At 40.3% G+C, this 22,604-nt stretch overlaps 1 protein-coding gene across 5 annotated transcripts in view; it reads left to right on the forward strand.

Annotated features, from left to right (window-relative positions):
- The window catches only part of LOC140200032 (interleukin-5 receptor subunit alpha-like), a 110,978-nt gene that overhangs the window by 70,423 nt on the left and 17,951 nt on the right, over window positions 1-22,604 (forward strand). For all 5 annotated transcript variants that reach the window (XM_072262681.1, XM_072262680.1, XM_072262683.1 and 2 more), the window contains one exon: window positions 16,055-16,151. In XM_072262681.1, the coding sequence (XP_072118782.1) occupies window positions 16,055-16,151 (97 nt within the window). The remainder of the gene's footprint in view (window positions 1-16,054; window positions 16,152-22,604) is intronic.

A 22,604-nucleotide genomic window follows, 5' to 3' on the forward strand; every position in this document is an offset into this window, starting at 1 on the left:
CCAGTTAAAACCATCTCCCACGTGTGTGCTTTTATTTATTAGGTATGTAGTTGCACAGACACAACAAGTTGGCAATGAGATCAAACCTGAAAATCAGCAAATATCAGCAAAGGCACTGACAGTTATGGGACGACTGAATTTGGAGGAAGAGACAGTGAGGGGAAAGAGTTAATCAGTGTGGAGAAGGCCGTCACGGATGCTAACAAAGGGCACATGAACGACTGAATAGTACACAGTGAAAATTGCACAACTTGCAAAGTTAAAGTGAAAATAACATGACAATAGCCTTAATCAGGAAAGTTGACTAATTTGATAGTGCTAATGAGGACTGGGAATTGTACATCAAGAGGGTTGAACTGTATTGTAACACAATCAACGTGGATGTGGAAAAGGAAAACTCCATGTTTCTAAAATGTACCGGCTTTTACGTAACTCACTAGCTCCTGAAAAGCCACCAAGTAAGACGTTTGATGCAATTTTTACTATTTTACAAAATCACTAGAGCCCTAAACCACTGGTAATAGCTGAGAGATTTAGATTTTACAAAAGGAACCAGGCAAAGGATGAAAGCATTTCTGAATACACTGCAGCACAAACTTTTCCAATACTGTGACTTTAAAGATGGAAATTCTAGTGCATTAAAGGACAGGCTTGTATGTGGTATGCATAGTCAAAGCACTCAAAAAAGGCTACTGACAGAAAGAGACCTAACCTTAGAATGGGCATTGACCTTTGCCATATTGTTAGTGACCACAGCAAAGGATGCAGCAGAATTACAGAAAGAGTTTCAAATCTGAAATGCACAAAATGTCACTGAATGGTTCAAAAAGCTAAAAATGTTATCGACATGGAAATCCTCCCATGATGCAAATGACTGTTGGTTCAATGAAAAAGTTTGCAGAAAGTATCACAGACAAGGTCACATAGGGTGCGCAAGTCAGACAAAAAGCACAACCAAAGTGGAAAAACAACACAGAATGAAATGTTTCAAACACCAAACTAAACAAATGGACAAAGTGACTAAATGTAAAACTGAATCAGACAACACAGAGTCTGACAAAGGTGAGCTGTCATGCCTAGAACTGCATAGTTTGACTGAAACAGATCACAAAATCATATGAATCACAATAGATCTGTCTGGTGTAAAATTGGAAATGGAGCTGGATACAGTGTCAGCTTTGTCTATAATTTCAGAAGGTGACTAAAACAGACTGTTTTCTAAGCTATAATTAGAAAAGATATCAGTGATGCTAAAGACCTACGAAAGTGAAAAAGTGTCTCTCAAAGGCAAACTGAAAGCAAGTGTGATGTATGGAAGGAATACACAGCAGGTGGTGCTTTATACGCCAAGGTTGAGTGGAGGGTTTGGACCACGCTGATCATCTCAGTGATCAAGAAATGGAAGGACAGAGCTGTTGACATATGTGTGAACTTCAAAGTGAGTATCAACCCTGTGCTGCATACTGTGCAGTATACCATTCCATGAATAGAAGACATTTTTTGTATCATTGGCAGGTGGGTAGAGGTTTTCAAAGATTGACTTGTCACAAGCCGATCTGCAAATGGTGATTGAGGAGTCCAGCAGGAAGTTCCTCACAATCAATCCTCATAAAGACTGTTCCAGTATAATCGTTTGATCATAGCATCGCAGTAGCTTCAGCAATTTGGCAAAGAACAATGGTCAAGTGCTCCAAGATATGCCAGAAACACAATGTTACCTTGAGAACATCTTCGTGACTGGCAAGAATGATGAAGAACACGTCCAGAATCATGGTCTGCAATATGAAATCTCTTATTGTGGACTTGTCATTGACAAGCATGGCTTACATCAGCGGTCCCCAACCACCGGGCCGTGGACCGGTACCGGGCTGCAAAGCATGTGCTACCGGGCCGCGAGGAAACGCTATGATTTGGCGATAGGAGTCAGCTGCACCTTTCCTCATTCCCTGTCACGCATTGTTGAGCTTGAACGCTCGCGAGGTCATAACCCGTGCGTCATCCATGTCAGCGCAGGAAGGAGATCAACTCCTCGAGCTTGTAATTGATGGCGGGCTGAAAAGTATGTTTGACATAACATCTCTGCCGGCATTCTGGATCAAAGCCCAGACTAAATATCCTGAGATAGCCACAAAAGCACTGAAAACGTTGCTTCCATTTCCAACGTATCTCTGCCATGATTGCAACGAAAACTAAATTGCGGAATAGACTGGACATAAGGAACCCCCTTCGAGTATCGCTGTCTCCCATCATCCCTGGATAGGACCGTCTTGTTGCAGGGAAACAAGCCCAGGTCTCCCACTGATACAGTAATATTGGTGTGTTGCAGTGATTTTATATGTTCATACGGGGAAAATAAATGCTGTGTGTTTAATATCCAAACGTTACTTAAAATGTTATGATGCTATTGACTGATAAGTGACATATAACCATATAACAATTACAGCACGGAAACAGGCGATCTCTGCCCTTCTAGTCCGTACTGAACTCTTACTTTCACCTAGTCCCACAGATCTGCACTCAACCCATAACCCTCCATTCCTTTCCTGTCTATATACCTATCCAATTTTTCTTTAAATGATAATACCGAACCTCTCTCTACCACTTCTACTGGAAGTTCACTCAACACTTACTTCAAGCTCCCCTGTCCTCCCCTGATATATGACTTATCGCTATATTCATGCGAGGAAAATATGCACTGTGTGTTTAATATTAAATTCGTTAGATAAACTCTTTTAGAAACGAAATTGAGTGTATTAGCCACTTATCACCTATATTGCATTCTTGATTAACACCCCCCCAAACAGAATCGCCAAAAACGATTTGTACAAAAAAATGGCACAAACATGCATGCGCAAATCACGCATGTGCACTTGTGCCCGCGCAAGGCTTCATGGTCATTGTAGTCTTTCTCAGGGTAAACCCGACGTATTTGACTGTTACTCTTGTTTGTTGGCAACCCTACCACCCGCTCCCCCGGTCGGCCGGTCCGCAAGAATATTGTCAATATGAAACCGGTCCGCAGTGCAAAAAAGGTTGGGGACCCCTGGCTTACATAAGTCTCAAGAGTAGATTGAAGTACTGCTACAGGCAGATGAAAAGGAAAATCTGTCAGAACACAGGTCATACTTGGGCCTGGTAAACTACTACCACAGGTTTCTGCCAAATGTTGCTTCAGTGCTGCGTCCATTGAACGCACTGTTGCAAACAGGAGCATAGTAGGAATGGTCAGAAAAATGTGAAAGAGCATTCAAGGAAACAAAGAGACTAATAACATCAGAAAAACTGCTCACCCATTATGACCCATCTCTGCCTCAGACTTGCATGCCATGTGTCCCCTTATGGCATTGGAATCGTTTTGTCACTTGTTCTGAAAGATGGATCTGAACGCTCGATTGTGTTTGCTTCAAGATCACTGATGAGCACAGAACACAATTATGCACAGGTCGACCGAGAGACCCTTAGTCTAATTGGAATAAAGAAGTTCCACCACTACTTCTACAGACAAAAGTTTACTCTAGTGACAGATCACCAGCTGCTTGTATCCATTTTCAATCGCAGGAGGCGAATCCCAGTGATGTCTGCTACCCGGTTGCAGTGTTGGACACTTTTCTTAGGAGCCCAAACTTATGACAGAGTTCAAGGGTACTATACGACACAGTAATGCTGATAGCTTGTCGCCTCTTCCACTGTTGGCAACTGAAGAAGAAAAGCCTTCATACTGTGACCCACCAGAAATGTTTCACCCAGCATTGGTGGACCAGTTGCTGGTAACTAGTTCAGAAATACAGAGGGAAGCCAGGAATGACCTGACATTGTCAACAGCCTATGACATCACCACGCATGTACAGTCAGCTCATGATAATCCTATGTTCTTCATGAGATGAGACCAATGGTCTGAATGTTAAAGAGTGCTGATGTGTGGATATCGAGTTGTGGTTCCCTCTAACCTGCACACCAGAGTGTTACAGAATCACAGTCAAATTGAAGAATCTTGCCTGGAGCTTAGTGTGGTGGTCGGGAATAGATAGACAGATTGAAGACTTGACCAAAAGCTGATTGGTGTGCCAATAAGTTCAAAATGGACCCCAAAAGCACCGTTACACCTGTGGGAGTGGCCATTGTCACTGTGGTAAAGGGTGCAAGTTGACTTCACTGGGCCATTCATGGACTCCATGTTTCTGATTGCTGTGTACGCTCATTTGAAGTGGCCTGAAGTCATACCAATGATGTCAACCACATCAGAGAAGACTGTTTCCACTCTGAAGACTATCTTCCCCAGAAATGGTTTACCAGAACAAATTGTGAGTGACAATGAACCACAATACATGTCAGAAGAATTCAGACTGTTCTTGAAGAAAAAGGGCATAGGACATTTCAAGTCAGCTCCTCACCACTCAGCAATTAATGGGTTACTGAAAGGTTTATCTAGACCTTCAAGAAGTCCATTAAAGCAATGGATAAAGAGTACATTTCTCTACATCACAAGGTGGACAACTTCCTTCTTGTGTATCGGAACTGTTCCTGTGACGACAAATCAAACACTAGCAATGATGTTCATGAGCAGGAATCTGAGATCTCGCATAGACCTCCTGGAACCAGGTCTATGGAGGGAAGTGCAGAATAAACAGTTCAGCCGGTTGCCATGTGAATCAGCAGGGAGCTTCGCGGTTGGGCAGGAAGTCCTAGCGCATGATTACTGAGGAGACAGATGGACACCCAGTGAATAGCTACAAGCACTGGACCAGTGATGAACACAGTGGATGTTGGAGATCAGACGTGGATACATCATGTGGACCCGGTACTGGATGCTCAGCCAAAGAACACGCCTGAGTGGACTGCATCCAACACATTACAGCCACTGGACTTGCCTCTCAGTGATGATCATGTCAGGAACAACAATGTGACCCCTGCAACGGAAAACGTTGTCTTTGACAAGACACCTGCCAAACCTGATGCCATCCCACAGGTCCAAAGTTGCTACAGGTGCACATTCCTTTATCCGAAATTCTGAAATCCAAAGAGCTCCGAAAACCAAAGTTTTTTTTTTGCCAACAGCTGACATCACTCAGGTGTGACGTGGCAGCACGAGCAGAGGCCGCCAGACGTCAGTTGTGGCTCAGCGCTTGTACTGGTTACGCGTGCATTTGCTGTTCGCTGATATTTTGTGTTCACTCTTGACTTTGTGTTTAATTTCAGTGTGAAAATGTCAAAAAGAGCTGCAGATACCCCTATGGGTAACAATGAGAAAAAGAGAAGGAATCTTCTCTATCAATAACGCAGGAAGTGGAGTTATTGCAGAAGCTTGATCGTGGTGTGTCTGTGCGGCGTCTTACTGAAGAAAATAGTGTCGGAACTACCACTGTATATGAGTTAAATAAATAGAAAGACAAGTTACTGAAGTTTTATAGTGACAGTGACATTCTGCATTTATTCCAATAAGTCATTTACCTTGTGTTTGATTTGGTTCATTTGAAGCTGTATATTATTATGTTTTATTGAATGTTTTTGTTGGGAATAAAATTTCTTCTTGTCATTATTCCCTAAAAAATACAGTATAACAATTATTTACATAGCATTTACATTGTATTAGGTATTATAAGTAATCTAGAAATGATTTAAAGTATACATGAGGAAATCTGCAGATGCTGGAATTTCAAGCAACACACATAAAAGTTGCTGGTGAACGCAGCAGGCCAGGCAGCATCTCTAGGAAGAGGTACAGTCAATGTTTTGGGCTGAGACCCTGCGTCAGGACTAACTGAAAGAAGAGATAGTAAGAGATTTGAAAGTGGGAGGGGGAGGGGGAGATCCGAAATGATAGGAGAAGACAGGAAGGGGAGGATGTGTGTAGGTTTAGTGCACCGCTGGGTCCTAAAACCCACCGAGGTAAGACAGGTTAAATAAGGAACTTGAGCATACGTGTCTTTTGGTATCAGGGGTGGGGGGGGGGGGGGGAGAGGTCTGAAATCCGAAAAATTCTGAATTCCGAAATGCGACTGGCCCCAAGGATTTCAGATAAGGGATTGTGGACCTGTATCAGGAAAGAAACAGAGTGCCACCCAAAAGACTGAATCTTCAGCATAGTGAAATTAGTTTTGGACTGTTATAGTGAAAGCATGTTTATTTGGAAATGGTTTATTAAAGGGAAATCGAACGTTTTGTTACTGATACAATTTTAGAACATAGAACACAGTAATCTACAGCACATTACAGGCCCTCCGGCCCACAATGTTGTTCCGACCATGTAACCTGCTCTCGAAACTGCTTAGAATTGCCCTAGCTCATAGCCCTCTATTTTTCTAAGCTCCATGTACCTGTCTAAGAATCTCTTAAAAGCCTCTATTGTATCCACCTCCACCACTATCGCTGGCAGTGTATTCCACGCACTCACCACTCTCTGTGTGGAAAAACTTACCCCTGACGTTCCCTCAGCACCTATTTTCACCTTAAAATTATGCCCCCTCGTGTTAGCCATTTCAGCCTTGGGAAAAAGCCTCTGGCTATCCACACAATTAATGCCCCTCATCATCTTATACACCTTTATCAGGTCACCTCTTATCCTCCATCGCTCCAAGGAGAAAAGGCCAAGTTCACTCAACCTATTCTCATAAGGTACACCCTTCAATCCTTGTAAATCTCTATTATGTTACATTAATCTAAAGGGGGAGGAAGTGTAATTTATGGATCTATTACTTTTGTGGACTGACTCCCCTCAGTACTACGTATAGACTGATAACTTACCTCTGCGCATTGATCTGTTGCTTACACACGTGCATTGATCTGTACTCGCTCTCTCTTTCTCCCTGCAATATGAATACACCAGTTAAAGCCACCTCCCACGTATGTGCTTTTATTTAATCGATATGTACTTGTACAGACACAACACCCCCCACAGCTGTCCGTGGGAATAAACTTATTATCCCTCTCAACCCCATTGTTCTGCCTTCTCCCCGTAATCCTTGACACCCTTACAAATCAAGAACCTATCAAACTCTACTTTAACTATACCCAGTGACTTCAAAGGGTGGTGCTTCGAGAAGTCAGCGTCCATCATGAAGGGCTCCTGCTGCCTGCGATTTACTGCCTTCCCGTCGGGGAGGAGATACTTTAGTGTTTTTCTTAACGGAAGGGGTGTCTTGGTAGTGTAACGGCTAAAGCAATGTTATTTTCAGCTCAGGGCATTCTGGAGTTTGGAGTTCAATTCCGGTGCCGTCTGTAAGGAGTTGTAGCGGTGACCATGCTGGTGTTCTCCGAGTGCTCCAATTTCCTCCCACAGTCCAAAGACGTAACAGTTAGTCGGTCAATTAGACATTGTAAATTGTCCTGTGATCAGGCTTGTGTTAAATATGTCGGTTGCTGGTTGGAACGAAAGGGCCTCTTCCACACTGTGTCTCTAAATTTAAAAAAAAGTAAAATTGCACTGAATCCTTTCTGTCTCAGCTTCTGCACTGGAAGTTCTTAGGTTCAAGTCCGACTCTGGGATGTGAACACCAGGGGACAGAGCTGAGACTTCGTTAATTGACCAGAAATATGATATCAGATAGCTCAAGTTGAATTTCAGGTTCGAGTTGTTTGTTGTCATAAGCAAACATGAACTGGGTATAGGTGTGATGAAATTTTGCATCTGTACTGCAGTACGAGAGCAAGAGAACCATAAGTGAATTTAAATTTAACTTGAGGTAAACTTGTTGTCACAGGCAGCTGTGCAGGCAAAGTCATTGTGCACACTTAAGGTGGAGGTTGATACATAGGTTCTTGATTAGTCAGGATGTGAAAGTTTACGGGGAGAAGGCAGGAGAATGGCGTTGAGAGGGAATGGAAATGGTGGAGCACTCGATGCGTTGAATGGGTAATTCTGCTCCTATGCCTATGATCTTATGATCTAAATTATGTTTAACTCACACATGGAAAAATTAATAACAAATTAAAGAGTAACCATTATTTCTTTGGACTGTGGGAGGAAACCAACATATTCGCAGGGAGAAGGTAGGAGCTCCTTACAGATGGCACCAGAATTAAACTCCAAATTTCGGGGAAAAAAATAGCGTTATGACTTTTCAGGTCAGTTCAATAATCTAATGACAGTGGGGTAGAAGCTGTTGTTGAACCTTGAACTAAGAACAAAGGAGATGTCCTCCTCCTTCAAAGAAAGCTGTTTGCCTTCCTCCATCATCAATGCTACCCTCAGCAGCATCTCCTCCATTTCGCAAATGTCTGCCCTCATCCTGTCCTCCCTCCACCCCACCAGAGATAAGTTTCCTCTGGTTCTCACCTACCACTGCACCAGCCTCTGCATCCAGCACAAAATTCTTCGTAACTGCCATTATCTTCAACAGGATCCCACCACCAATTACATCTTTGCCTCCCTCCTCCACTTTCTGCTTTCTGCAGGGATTGCTCCCTACGCGACTCCCTTGTCCATTCGTCCCTCCCCATGGATCTCCCTCCTGGCACTTATCCTTGCAAGCAGATTAATTGCTGCACCTGCCCCTACACCTTCTCCCTCACTACCATTCAGGGCCTCAAACAGTCCTTCCAGGTGAGGCGACACTTCACCCGTAAGTTTGTTGGGATCATCAACTTCATCCAGTGTCCCTGGTGAGACCCGATGTATATTGGGATACCGCTTCGCCCAGCACCTATGCTCCAAACGCCAGGAAAAGTGGAATCTCCCCGTGGCCACCCATTTCAATTCAACATCCCATTCCCATTCCAGCACGTCAGTCCATGGCCTCCTCTACTGCCATGATGAGGCCAGACTCAGGTTGGAGGAGCAACACCTTATATCCCATCTGGGTAGTCTCCAACCTGATAGCATGAACATTGATTTCTCAAACTTCTGGTAATGGCCCCCCCTTCACCGTTCCCCATTCCTATTTCCTTCTCTCACCGTATCTCCTTACCGGCCCATCACCTCCCTCTGGTGCTCCTCCTCTTCCCCCTCTCTTCCATTGTCTTCTGTCGTCTCCTATCAGATTCCCCCTTCTTCCAGCACTTTACCTATTTCACTAATCGACTTCCCAGCTCTTTACTTCACCCCTCCCCTGGTTTTACCTATCTTGTATTTCTTCTTCCATTCCCCCCAACTTCTTACTCTGACTTGTCATCATTTTATCTCCAGTCCTGAAGAAGGGTTTTGGCTGGAAACATCAACTATTTACTCTTTTCCACAGATGCTGCCTGACCTTTTGAGTTCCTCCAGTATTTTACGTGTGTTGCTTGGATTTCCAGCATCTGCAGATTTTCTGTTGTTTGTGGTTGAACCTTGAGGTGTAGGTCATCAGGCCCCTGTATCTCTGCTTGAGAGAAGCATTGAACTGAGGACATTATACAGATGCTATTGAGGTATATAAAATTTTGAGGAGTATATTAGGGCTGACAGCAGGAGTTGTTTCTCCTTACCATAAGACCAGAAGACTGTAAGATATAGGAGCAGAATTAGACCATTTATCCCATCAAGTCCCCTCTGCATTTCATCATGGCTGATACATTTTCCCTCTCAGCTCCAATGTCCTGCTTTCTCCCTGCATCCCTTCATACCCTGACCAATCAAGAACCTATCAACAATTTAAAATATACCCAAAGACCTAGATTTCTAAGCCATCTGTGGCAACAAATTCCACAGATTCACTGGCTCTCTGGCTGAAGAAATTCCCACTTATCTCCATTCCAAAAGGACACCCTTCTATTCTGAGGGTTGTAACCTGTGGTTCCAAGACTCTCCCACCAGAGGAAACATCCTCTCCGCATCTGCTCTATCAAGGCCTTTCACCATTCGATAGGTTTCAATTAGGTCACCCTCATTCTTCTGAATTCTAGCGAATACAGGCCGAGAGCCAACAAATGCTCTTCATATGACAAGCCGTTTAACCCTGGAATCATTTTTGTGAACCTCACTTGAACCCTCTCCAGTTTCAGCACATCCTTCCTAAGATAAGGGGCCCAAAACTGCTCACAATACTCTAAGTGAGGGCTCACCAGTAGTTTATAAAGCCTTAACATTTATTTAACTAAGCGTTCTAGTTTAAATAAAATTAATCTTCAGAAAGATAAAAAGAACGGAGGATTACCCTTATCAAACTTTAGGTTTTATTATTGGGTAGTTAATATAAGAAATCTTACATTCTGGTTACATTACATAAATCCTGAGGATTACCCGACGTGGGTTTTTTTAATTCTGTTAATAAATTCTCTATTATTTCTCTTCTTGGATCCTCACTCCCTTTGTCTTTGTCTCTGAGTAAGTTAACTGATAATTTGGTAGTTAAACACACTATGAGAATTTGTATACAATTCCGAAAATACTTTGGCTTATTGAGATTTTCTCTTTCGAGTCTCATTTTTTCTAATTACTTTTTTAAACCCTCTATGATTGATGTGGCTTTGAAAGAATGGAATAGATTAGATATTAAATGCTTTCAGGACTTGTTTGTAGAGGAAAGTCTTTTTTCGTTTGTACAACTGTCAACTAAATGCAGTTTACCCAAAACTCATTTTTCTCAATACCTACAAATAAGAGATTTTTTACGGTCTCATGTAAGTACATTTCCTAAAAGTCCTGATAAGAATCTACTGGATGTAATCTTTAATTTGAAACAATTTTATAATGGATCTATATCTAATATTTATAATATGCTGCTGGGAATGAGAAGTGTTCCTTTAGATCAGTGGTCCCCAACCACTGGGCCGTCGACCGGCATGTGTTACTGGGCCATGAGGAAACGATTTGAGTCAGCTGCACCTTTCCTCATTCCCTGTCACGCACTGTTGAACTTGAACATAGGGTTGCCAACTGTCCCGTATTTGCCGGGACGTCCCGTATATTGGGCTAATTTGGTTTGTCCCATATGGGACCGCCCTCGTCCCGTATTTCCCCCGCTAACGTAGAGTGTTCCTATGAAACCGTTCGTGCCAAAATGGAGTAAAGCGAAGAAGCAATTACCATTAATTTATATGGGAAAAATTTTTGAGCATTCCCAGACTCAAAAAAATAACCTACCAAATCATACCAAGTAACACATAAAACCTAAAATAACATATAGTAAAAGCAGGAATGATATGATAAATACACAGCCTATATAAAGTAGAAATAATGTATGTACAGTGTAGTCGGGAAGATTAAGTCAAAACCAATTTGTGGAAAAAAATCGGCACACACAGGTGCCTGCACAAGGCTTCATGGTCATGGTAGACTTTCTCGTGATAAACACAAGTGTCCCGGGATTTGACTGCTACTTTTGTCCCTTATTTGGGAGTGAGAAAGTTGGCAACCCTAACTGTAAAAGACATGTTGAGGTGAGTTGAACAACCCCCCACCCCACTCCGGTCGGCCGGTCCGCAAGAATGCTTTAGATAAAATTAAAAATCTTTGGGAACAAGATTTACAGACTTCAATTTCCGAGGAAACTTGGAATCAAATTTTTAAATTGGTCAACACTTCATCATTATGTGCCCTTCACTCTCTCCTACAATTTAGAGTGATCCGTAGGGCCCCCATGACTAAGGATAAGTTGTTTCGTTTTTATTTGGATAGATCTCCGTATTGTGATAAGTGTAATAATGGATGTTACCTCAAATTATTTCCATGGATCAAACTGAATTTATTAAAAATCGCTATTCATCCTTTAATATTAGGAGGTTAATGAATATTGTTTACACCCCCTCATTTACTACCCCGCAATGTATTATCTCATTAGATACTGAGAAAGCCTTTGACAGAGTTGAATGGCCTTATTTATTTAATGTTCTTGAGAAATTTAATTTTAATTTGACATTTATATCTTGGATTAAATTGTTATATTACTCCCCGGTAGCCTCGGTTTGTACAAATAATTATAGATCTCCTTTTTTTCGTCTTTTTCGTGGTACTAGGCTAGGTTGCCCTCTTAGTCCTTTATTATTTAATATTGCTCTTGAACCTTTAGCAATTGCTATTTGTGACTCGCCAAATATTGTTGGTATTACCCGTGGAAACGAAATACATAAATTATCATTATATGCAGATGATTTGTTGTTATACATCTCTAACCGGGAGAAGTCAATTCCTGCTATCCCAGATCTGTTAGCTCAATTTAGTAACTTCTCTGGTTACAAATTGAATCTTAGTAAGAGTGAATTATTCCCTTTAAATAAGCATGTACCTATTTATGGACGTTTACCATTTAAATTGGTTACTGATTCATTTATATATTTAGGGATAACAATTACGAAAAAATATAAAGATTTATTTAAAGCTAATTTTTTACCTTTAGTTGATCAGATTAAACTTTTATTTACCAAATGGTCCCCAATCTCTTTGTCTTTGATTGGTCGGATTAATGCTATTAAGATGATCATTTTGCCCAAATTTCTGTATATATTCCAATCGGTTCCAATTTTTATCCCAAAATCTTTTTTTGATAACGTAGATTCAAAAATTTCCTCATATATTTGGCAGAATAAAAATCCTAGGTTAGGTAAAAGGTATCTACAGAAATCTAAAAAGGAGGGGGGGCTCGCCCTCCCGAATTTTAGATTCTATTATTGGGCAATTAATATTCGATATTTAAAATTTTGGTTACAAGATTTGGACGCATCTTTAAATCCTCATTGGGTAAATCTTGAATCTAATTCATTACAAGGGTTTTCCTTGGGTTCGGTTTTAGGAACTTTACTTCCTTTTTACCTCTTTTAAATCATATAAACAAATGAACAACCCAATAGTTAAGCATACTTTACGTATATGGTTTCAATTCCGAAGATTTTTTGGGTTTAATCAATTTATTCTAGCAAGTCCCATTATATCAAATTTTCTTTTTCAACCTTCCACGATGGATCAAGCTTACTTCGATTGGAAAACCAAAGGTATAATATCTTTTCGTGATTCATTCTTGGATAACTGTTTTATGTCTTTTGATCAACTCTCTAATAAATATAACTTACCCAGATCTCACTTTTTTAGATATCTACAGATTAGAAACTTTTTAATTACTGTCTCTCCTAATTTTCCACACCCATATCCAATGGACACTTTGGAAAAAATCTTAGATTTAAATCTCTCTCAGAAAAGTGTAGTAGCAATTATATATAATATAATTATGAATCTATGTCCTGATGCTTCTAATAAAATTAAAGCTGACTGGGAAAGAGAACTTGAGATTAATATACCAACTGAAAAATGGGAAAAAATTCTTCAGTTGGTGAATTCATCCTCTGTATGTGCTAAGCATAGGTTGATACAGTTTAAAGTAATGCACAGGGCTCATACGTCCAAAGATAAACTATCTCATTATTACTCTTATATTAATCCAATATGTGACAGCTGCCATTCCGAGATTGCTTCTTTAACCCACATGTTTTGGTCATGTCCCTTGTTGGAGAAATATTGGAAAGATATTTTTGATATTATTTCAATGGTCCTAAATATAGACTTACAACCTCATCCAATTACTGCTATCTTTGGACTACCAATGATAGACTTAAATAATTTAACCTCTTCATCACGAAGGATGATTGCATTTCTTACTTTAATAGCTAGAAGGTCCATTTTGTTGAATTGGAAAGAGATCAACCCTCCTACTGTATTTCATTGGTTTTCACAAACTATGGTGTGTTTGAATTTGGAGAAAATTAGAAGTGCAGTTTATGGCCCTTCCATTAAGTTTGAAAAAACTTGGAGGCCATTTATTCAGCATTTTCATTTGATGTAATTTGATCATTTCCAAACTTGTTTTATCTCTCTGTATTGTTGTTGGAGGGGAATGGAGTCATTGACACTAAGGTTTTCTTCTTTTCCATTTTTAAGTTGTTAGTTTTGCCCAAGTCTTTTAGTCTAGCTGACCAATTTTGTTTTTCTTTGGGGATGGATTTTTTTTTTGTTTTGTTTTTTTTTTCTTTTTCATGTTTTTTTTCAGTTCTTTTTTTTGCTTTGTATTATCCGTGGTTAGTTCTACACGTTTGGGAGCTTTGTTAATTTCCATTACTTGGTTTTGCAATTACTTTTTTTAAGTGTAACAATATATCTCCTACTATTTGTATTATTGCTATGTTTTGTTTCTGTATTTTGAAATTAATAAAAAGATTGAAAAAGAAAGAAATGTAATAATGGAGAAGCTTCACTCATTCATATGTTTTGGACATACCCAAGTCTTGGAAAATATTGGAAAAAAGTATTTCAAACTTTCTCGATACTTTTTAAAGTAAACTTTGAGCCTAATCCTTTGACCGCTTTATTTGGTATTGTTGGAGGAAAGGATATTATTTTGGAGAAATCTGACTTGCACATTTTGGCTTTTATTTCCCTGATGGCCAGAAGGACCCTCTTGCTTAAGTGGAAAAATGCGGCCCCTCCTTTTAACACCCAATGGTTACATTATGTGATGTCATGTTTAAATTTAGAGAACGTTCGTTGTTCAATCTCTGAATCTAGTCAAGACTTTCAAACATTGTGGGGACATTTTCTGAATTATTTTCAAATCTTTTGATTTGCTGTTAAAGCACAGTTGATGACTAATTTTTTTTTCCTTTTTTTCTTTACTAATCAGCTTCGGTCTTGGTAGTGGGTGAGATTTTTTTTATAGAATAAAATTACTTTATTTCAATGTTACGAATTGATTGACTTGTATGAATATAGGGTAAGGAGTCTTTATATATGATTTAGTATAATGTATAGATATATATATTTTTCCTGTACTCTGTATTCTTATATGTAGATTAATAAAATATTGGAAAAGAAAGATGAAGTCTTAACATTATATCCTTACTTTTATATTCTAGTCCTCTTGAAATGAATGCTAAGATCTTATTGGCTTACCTCACCACACACTCAACCTGCAAATTAACCTTTAGGGAATCCTGCACAAAGACTTCCAAGTCCCTTTGCATCTCGGTTTTTTGTATTTTGTCTCCATTTAGAAAATGGTTAACCCTTTCATTTCTTCTTCCAAAGTGCATAACCATACACTTCCCAACACTCTATTCCATCTGCCACTTCTTTGCTCATTCTCCCAATCTAAGTCCTTCTGTAGCCTCTCTATTTCCTCAAAAACTATTTGCCTCTCCACCTAACTTCAAATTGTCAGCATACTTTGCAACAAAGCTATCAATTCCATCATCCAAATCATTTACATATAACATAAAAAGAATCAGTCCCAACGCAGAGCCCTCTGTGAAACACCAGTAGCCAGCCAAAATATGCTCCCAATGGTCCCATTCTTTGCCTCCTGACATTCAGCCACTGCCTTATCCATGCTAGAATCTTTCCTGTAGTACCATGGGCTTGTAGCTTATTAGGCAGCCTCATGTGTGGCATGAAAAGGCCTTCAGAAAATCCAAGAACACAACATCAATCGATTCTCCTTTCCCTATCCTGCTTGTTATTTCTTCAAGGGATTCCAGCAGACTTGTCAGGCAGGATCTTCCCTTGAGGAAACCATGCTGCCTACTTTATTATGTGCCTCCAGGTACCCCAAAATCACATCCTTAACAATTGACTCCACCTTCCCAACCACTGAGCTCAGACTAACTGGCCTGTAATTTCCTTTCATCTGCCTTTGTCCCTTCTTGGAGAGTAAGGTGAAATTTGCAATTTTCCACAAGCAGCAGCAAAAGCTGTATGCTGGAAGGGTTGGTGGCTTTGCCACATATTCCAATACCAATATATTGTGTAGCATGCCCACAATGTTCGGCAGAACACAGAAGACCACAAAGCAGAACATACCAAGCAACAAGTGTCAACAGTGAAACAACCCCTATTCTTCCTTTCCCTCTCAAGTTCACATACACAGTCCTCTAACCTCAGAACAGGCCGTCCTTGGCCTCCAGCAGACTTATGGATTCCCAGACACTTGTGTCCTGACTTCCCAAGTGGACTCGTAGAGATTTGCGAGGCTGGCCATCGGGCCTTGGCTTCTGTACCTCCGATTGGCAAAGAGTGGCAAGTAGCTACGTACAGTAGCTGGGATACACTGCTAGGTAGAGTGTTGGAGGTGGTGAAAAATAAGGAGCAGCAGCTGTTCTTGATATGCTAGCAGATTTATTGGATCAGATATTAATGGAAGGCTTATTTTTTTTCTAGCGCCTGATGCAAGCGATATGTCTGTTCTGGCAATTGCTTCGGTGTTTGCAGTGATTCTTGTTGTGTTAATACTGCTATTGATATTCATCTGCATAAGGTAAGTTTATTTATATCATCTACTTTGGTTTATCAGTTGCTGAATCATAGAGTTGTGTAGCACAGAAAGATGTATTCATGTGTGGCTTTATCATAGAACACAGAATCTGGAACAGTGCAAGTCTAAAAGTTCCACTATGACTCTAGGTTAAAAGGTTGGCATAACATCATGGAACAAAGGGCATGTTCCATGATGTTGTGCCAACCTTTTAACCTACTCCAGGATCAATATAACTCTTCTCTCCTGCATGGTCCATAACGCTCCATTTTTCTTTCCTCCATGTGCCTATCTAAGAATTATAGAGTCATAGAAAATTTTGCCGCAGGAACATGCCGATCAGCTCATTTAGTCTGTGACGAACCATTTAACCTACCTATTCCCATCCACCTGCACCTGGACCATAGCTATCCACACCCTTACCATCTGTGTGCTTATCCAAACTCCTCTTAAACATTGAAATTGAGCTCACATGCATGACTTGCACTGGCAGCTCATTCCACACTCTCACAACACCCTGAGCGAAGAAGTTTCCCCTCATGTTCCCCTTAAACTCTTCTCCTTACACCCTTAACCCATAACCTCTCGCTGTAGTCACACCAAACCTCAGTAGAAAACGCCTGCTTGCATTTATCCTATCTATACACCTCATAATTTTATATACTATCAAATCTCCTCTCAAGCATCTACATTCCAAGAAATAATTTTTCCATATAACTTAGATCCTCCAGACTCGGCAACATCCTTATAAATTTTCTCTCTAGTCTTTCAACCTTATTTACATCTTTCCTGTAGGTAGGTGACCAAAGCTACACAGAATACTCCAAATTAGGCTTTAGTAATGTCTTACACAAGTTCAACATAACATCCAATCTCCTGTACTCAGTAATTTGACTTATGAAGGCCAAGGTGCGAAAAGCTTTCTTTACAACCCTGTCACTAAATGGCTGCACTGTAGACACTTTATGTCACTTTTTATAATGTTGTTTGTTTTGTAAATATATATCAGAATTTATTTACTTATGCACAGTTCACATTCGTCATTTAACCTCTAACTTTATTAGCTTCTCTTTATTTATATGTACAGGACTGCACAAAAGTCTTAGGCACATTTATATAGTGAGAATGCTTAAGACTTTTGCACAGTACTGTAGTAATTTTATGTATTGCACTGTATTGCTGAAATTTCATGACATATGTGAGTGATGATTAACCTGATTCCGATGTGGGTCTCCGTTGTGGACTGAGAGTGGGAAGGGGGCAGTGAGAGGTGAATCATGGTTGTGCAAAGGGGAAGGGAGAGGGCAGGGAGTGGGAAGCACCAGAGGGACATTCTGTAATAATGTTTGGAATCAAATGACCATGCCTGGTGTCTGAGGGCTGGGTGTGTCTGTACCTGTGCTATCTCACCCCCTTGCTCCAACATTTCTTCTCTGCTATTTGTCCCACACCCCCTCCCAAGGTGCTCCACCCTCACCATTCCCAACATCCTTTGTTCCTGCCAGATTTACAAACTTGCTCTCTGCTCCACGTTGACAAATACAGTACAGTGTAAAATGTTTTGGCATCCTAGCTATATCTATGTGCCCAGGACTTTCACACAGTACAGTAGTTCTTTATTTTTATATAATTTTTAAAAAATATTTGTTTGAAGATGTCTTTTTTTTTGCTCATCGCATCCCGACCAACTCATCACAGCAAATTCCTAATATATGTAAATGTATATAGTGAACAAAGTTGATCCTTGATCTTTGAAATGTTGCTAATTTATCGGTCTCACCCACCACTCCTGGCTATGCATTCTGGGGACCTGCCTCTCTGTGTGTAAAAATCCTGCCTTTGACAGCTCCTCCTAATTTTCCTCCTGTCCTCTGGTATTGGCCACGGCCACCCTGGGAAAAAGGTGCTGGCTGTCCACTCGTTCTATGCTTCTTAACAACCAACATTTTCACTGGATTGCCTGTGCCTTGCACCTATAGCTTCTATTGTGTCTCCATGCTACTGAACTGTTGTCCTTTAATTTTTTTCTTTGCATTTAAAATCTAGTTCTTTAAAAATGTTTTCCACATGTAATGTGGAATATTTAATATGTAATATTTAATACTATAGCATCATAGGCAGTAGGAATACAGAACAGGCCATTCTGCCTCTCAAGCCCATCCTACTATTCCATAGAACCATGTCTAATCCAACATACTTCATTCACGTAAAGAGAGATACTAGCTTTATTTATCACATGTACATGGAAACATACAGATATCCTTAAAGTTGTCCTCACACTATTATTTTTCAACCTCAAGTTCCTGGACAGGTGAACCAATGAAGTAATTGATTCCGGTTAACGGGGACAGATCAGGACCAGTACATTGGGCACAATTAGGTGGCTGACCCTGTTCACCAAAGTTTCATGGAAATAGTTAAGAGGATATAAAAAAAGACAAACTACCATTTAACCGAGTAACAAGTTATTTATTTAAATGAAATACAGAACAAATTAGGACACTATGAATGCTACTGCAGTACTATAAAACCTAATAATTATTGACAGAGGAATTCATCCAGTGTATGCTGTTATGTTTTATGACTTCAAAACATTAAACTAATTCAAAAGAATACGTGGGGTGTCTGGGAATATGGGTTTAGTTTGAGGCACGCACGCCTCATATGGTAGTGTGATGACATATGCAATTAATGTGTTTATACGTAAAACCTGTAATAAATTATTTAAACGAACATGAATGGATATTCAAACAATTACTCAAATATTATTGAAATATTAAATGCATGACATACGATGCCATGTTCTTTTGATTCATTGTAAATAAACAAAATCAGCCCAGACACCTAGTGCAGATAATGGACTGTCTTCGTTGCTCTTCTGCACAAAGTGGTATCATTTTTGAACAATAATCTTCCTGGCATCAAAATTATCAAAAAGGACTGTTTTGTGAATCATCATCCGTCAGCCCAACTGGATGCTACTTAAAAAAAACTGTTTGCTCTAAGTTTGGTTTCGTGTCTAATGGGTCTAATTACCACACAAGTAAACACATCTGACACTAGTTAGCAACAGTCTCCTGTCCAATTTTAGCAACATAGTGTCCCAAATAAATGGTGAGATTCCCGGCTATTTTCCTGATTAATTTTTTGTTCTTTAAGGGTTGTCCAAAATAAGAGGTTGCTCCAATTAACCAATGGCCCAATTATCTGTGATCCACCGGCATTCATCTCCCAACTGGTCTCTTATTCTTTCCCTGTGTTTCCTTGCCTTCCATCTTTTTCTTTCCCCTTTCCTTCCAATACATAGAGTCATAGACCACTAAAGCACAGAAACAGACCTTTGGCCCATCTGGTCCATGATGAACTGTTATTCTGCCTAGTCCAATTGACCTACAGTCGGACCATAACCCTCCATACCCCTCCCATCAATGTTTCAATCAGTTTCAATAGGTACATTTATTTTATATTTATTTATTTTTTAAATTTTATTTTTATTTGGATAAGGTATTCACAAGTAATACACAAACTTTTTTTTACATATATAACCTTTTCCATTTTTTATGTTGAGTAAATCTATATTAATTTGTACATTCACAAGTGCACATTGAGATAATACAGAAAATAATTAGGCACTCAAATAGATGTTTATGTGCAATTGTAATTCCACTCTATTAAACTAAATAATTATAATAGTTGTTATAAAAGTATTAATAATAGTGGTTGAATACTAATTTTCATTTCTTTCTGGTCCAGAATTTCCCCAGATCTTTTCTTTACTTGTGTTAATTCCACAATTTCCAAAAAAAACAGTGAACATTCGAGCCAAGGGTGCTTACGTTAACTCTATTACTATGTTGGTGAGACAAACAGTATAAACTATAAGGAGAGCCATCTAAAGTCTGCTCGCTCCATGGTTATAAATTCAATCCATTTATTCCAAATTTGATAATTTTTTTTCTTTTGAATTCTCAGCGAGTGGGTCACCTTTTCCATTTTAAATATTTCCAAAATGATTTCATGCCAATCTTCTAATGTAGGTGATGTTGCATTTAACCACTTTCTGGTGATTAATTTCTTACTTGTTGCTAAAAGGACCTGCAGCAGCTTTATATCTTTCTTCTGTTCAATAGGTACATTTAATGTCAGAGAAATGTATACAATATACATCCTGAAATTCTTTTTCTTCACAAACATCCACGAAAACAGAGGAGAGCCCCAAAGAATGAATGACAGGTAAAAGTTAGAACCCCAAAGGCCCCAGCCAGCTCCCCCTTCCCACACACAGTCAGCAACAAGGCTACGATCCCCCTCCCCCACCAGCAAAAAAGCATCGGCGCCCCCCACCAAGCACTCAAACGTGCAGCAAAGCATCAGTAAAGGCACAGACTGGCAATACCCCAGACACTAATCGTTCACCTGTTAATTCAAAATACCATATCTCTCTCCCTAATTAAGGAAAAGAGGTGTCCCTGTTTCACAGCGAGAGGGGAGACATAACAAACAACTGGCTGATTTATGATGTTAAAAGTCTGTACCTGTAGTATCCAAATTGCTCTTAAATGCTGAAATTGAACCCATATCCACCACTTCTGCTGGCAGCTCGTTCCACACCCTCACCACAGTCTGAGTGAAGAAGATCCCCCTCACGTTCTCTTAAACTTTTCACCTTTCACCCTTGACCCATGACCTCTAGTTCTAGTTTCATCCAACCTCAGTGAAAAAAACCTGCTTTCATTAACCCTATCTATTATCGTCATCATCGTTATGTGCCATGTTGTATGATGTGGGCAATCATAGTCCCATGACCACTGTTGTTCTTGGCTACATATTCAAAAGACATGCTTTGCCATTACCTTCTTCTAGGCCAGGAGTCCCCAACTTTTTTTGCACCGCGGACTGACCGACGGGGGTGGGGGGGGGAGGGGTGTTAATCACAACTGGAATATAGGTGATAAGTCCACTATAAGTCACTTATAAGTGACTAATACACTCAATTTTGTTTCTAAAAGGGTTTATCTAACAAATTTAATATTAAACACACCGTGCATATTTTCCTCGCATGAATATAGTGATAAGTCAATTATAAGTCACTTATAAGTCAATAGCATCATAACATTTTAAGTAACGTTTGGATATTAAACACACAGTGCATATTTTCCTCATATGAACATATAAAATCATTGCAACACACCAATATCGCTGAATCAGTGGGAGCCCTGGGCTTGTTTCCCTGCAACAAGATGGTCCCATTGAGGGGTACTGGGAGACAGTGATACTCGAAGGAGGTTCCTTATGTCCAGTCTATTCCGCAATTTAGTTTTCATTGCATTTACTGCAGAAAACTCCGCTTTGCAGAGATACGATGTTGGAAGTGGAAGCAACGTTTTCAGTGCTTTCGTGGCTATCTCAGGGTATTCAGCCTTGACTTTGATCCAGAATGCCGGTAGAGATGTTATGTCAAACATACTTTTCAGCCCACCGTCATCTGCAAGCTTGAGGAGTTGATCTTCTTCCCGCGCTGACATGGATGATTCACCAGGGACATTCACAAATGGGTCATGGACCCATTCCTTTGCATGTCCTGCATCATTTGCGGTTGGGAAGTAATGCTCGAATTCTGTCCACAGCGAAGACAGGTGATCGCGCACCAGCTATGAGAAGGACGGTGCAGCCTCAGTCTCTCCCAAAATCCCAGCTAATGTTGGGAACATGTCAAATATGCCCCTGTCCACTCGCCGTCCCCACAGTTCCAGTTTGGCTTTGAAAGCAGACACTTTATCTGCCAACTTGAAGACAGTTGTCATTCTCCCCTGAAGTGACAAATTGAGTTCATTGAGCGGGTTGAAGATGTCACACAGATAAACGAGTTTTGCTATCCACTCCTCGTTACTGAAGTGTGCTGCCAGTGGTGACTTTTTTCCTGAAAGAAATCTCTGTAGCTGCTCTCTTAACTCAGAAACCCTGGCCAGGGCTCTCCCCCTTGATAGCCACCTGACTTCAGTGCGTAAGAGAAGGCGTTCGTGCTCTGCATCCATTTCCTCGCAAAGCTGCTCAAACAGACATAAGTTAAAGGCTTTTGCTTTGATATGATTGATAACTTCCACAACGTCACTCAATACGCTGTTAAGATCAGGTGACATTTTTCGGCTAGCCAACATTTCCCTGTGTATGACACAGTGTGTAGACTGGCATTCAGGAGCAACCTCTTTGACTTGGGTAGTGAAACCAGACAGCCGTCCAGTAAAAGCTGCTGCCCCGTCTGTGCATATTCCAACACGGAATGACCAGTCCAGTTTGCCTGACATGTAGTCATTCAAAGACTTGAATACTTCTGCCCCAGTTGTGTTAGTTGACAGCGGCAGTGCACACAACATATCCTTGTGCACATCGTCTTGAAGTATATGTTGCACATAAACCAGCAGTATTGCCTTGTTGTTGACATTGGTAGACTCGTCG

Source organism: Mobula birostris, chromosome 7, assembly GCF_030028105.1.
Source record: "Mobula birostris isolate sMobBir1 chromosome 7, sMobBir1.hap1, whole genome shotgun sequence".
NCBI lineage: Eukaryota > Metazoa > Chordata > Chondrichthyes > Myliobatiformes > Myliobatidae > Mobula > Mobula birostris.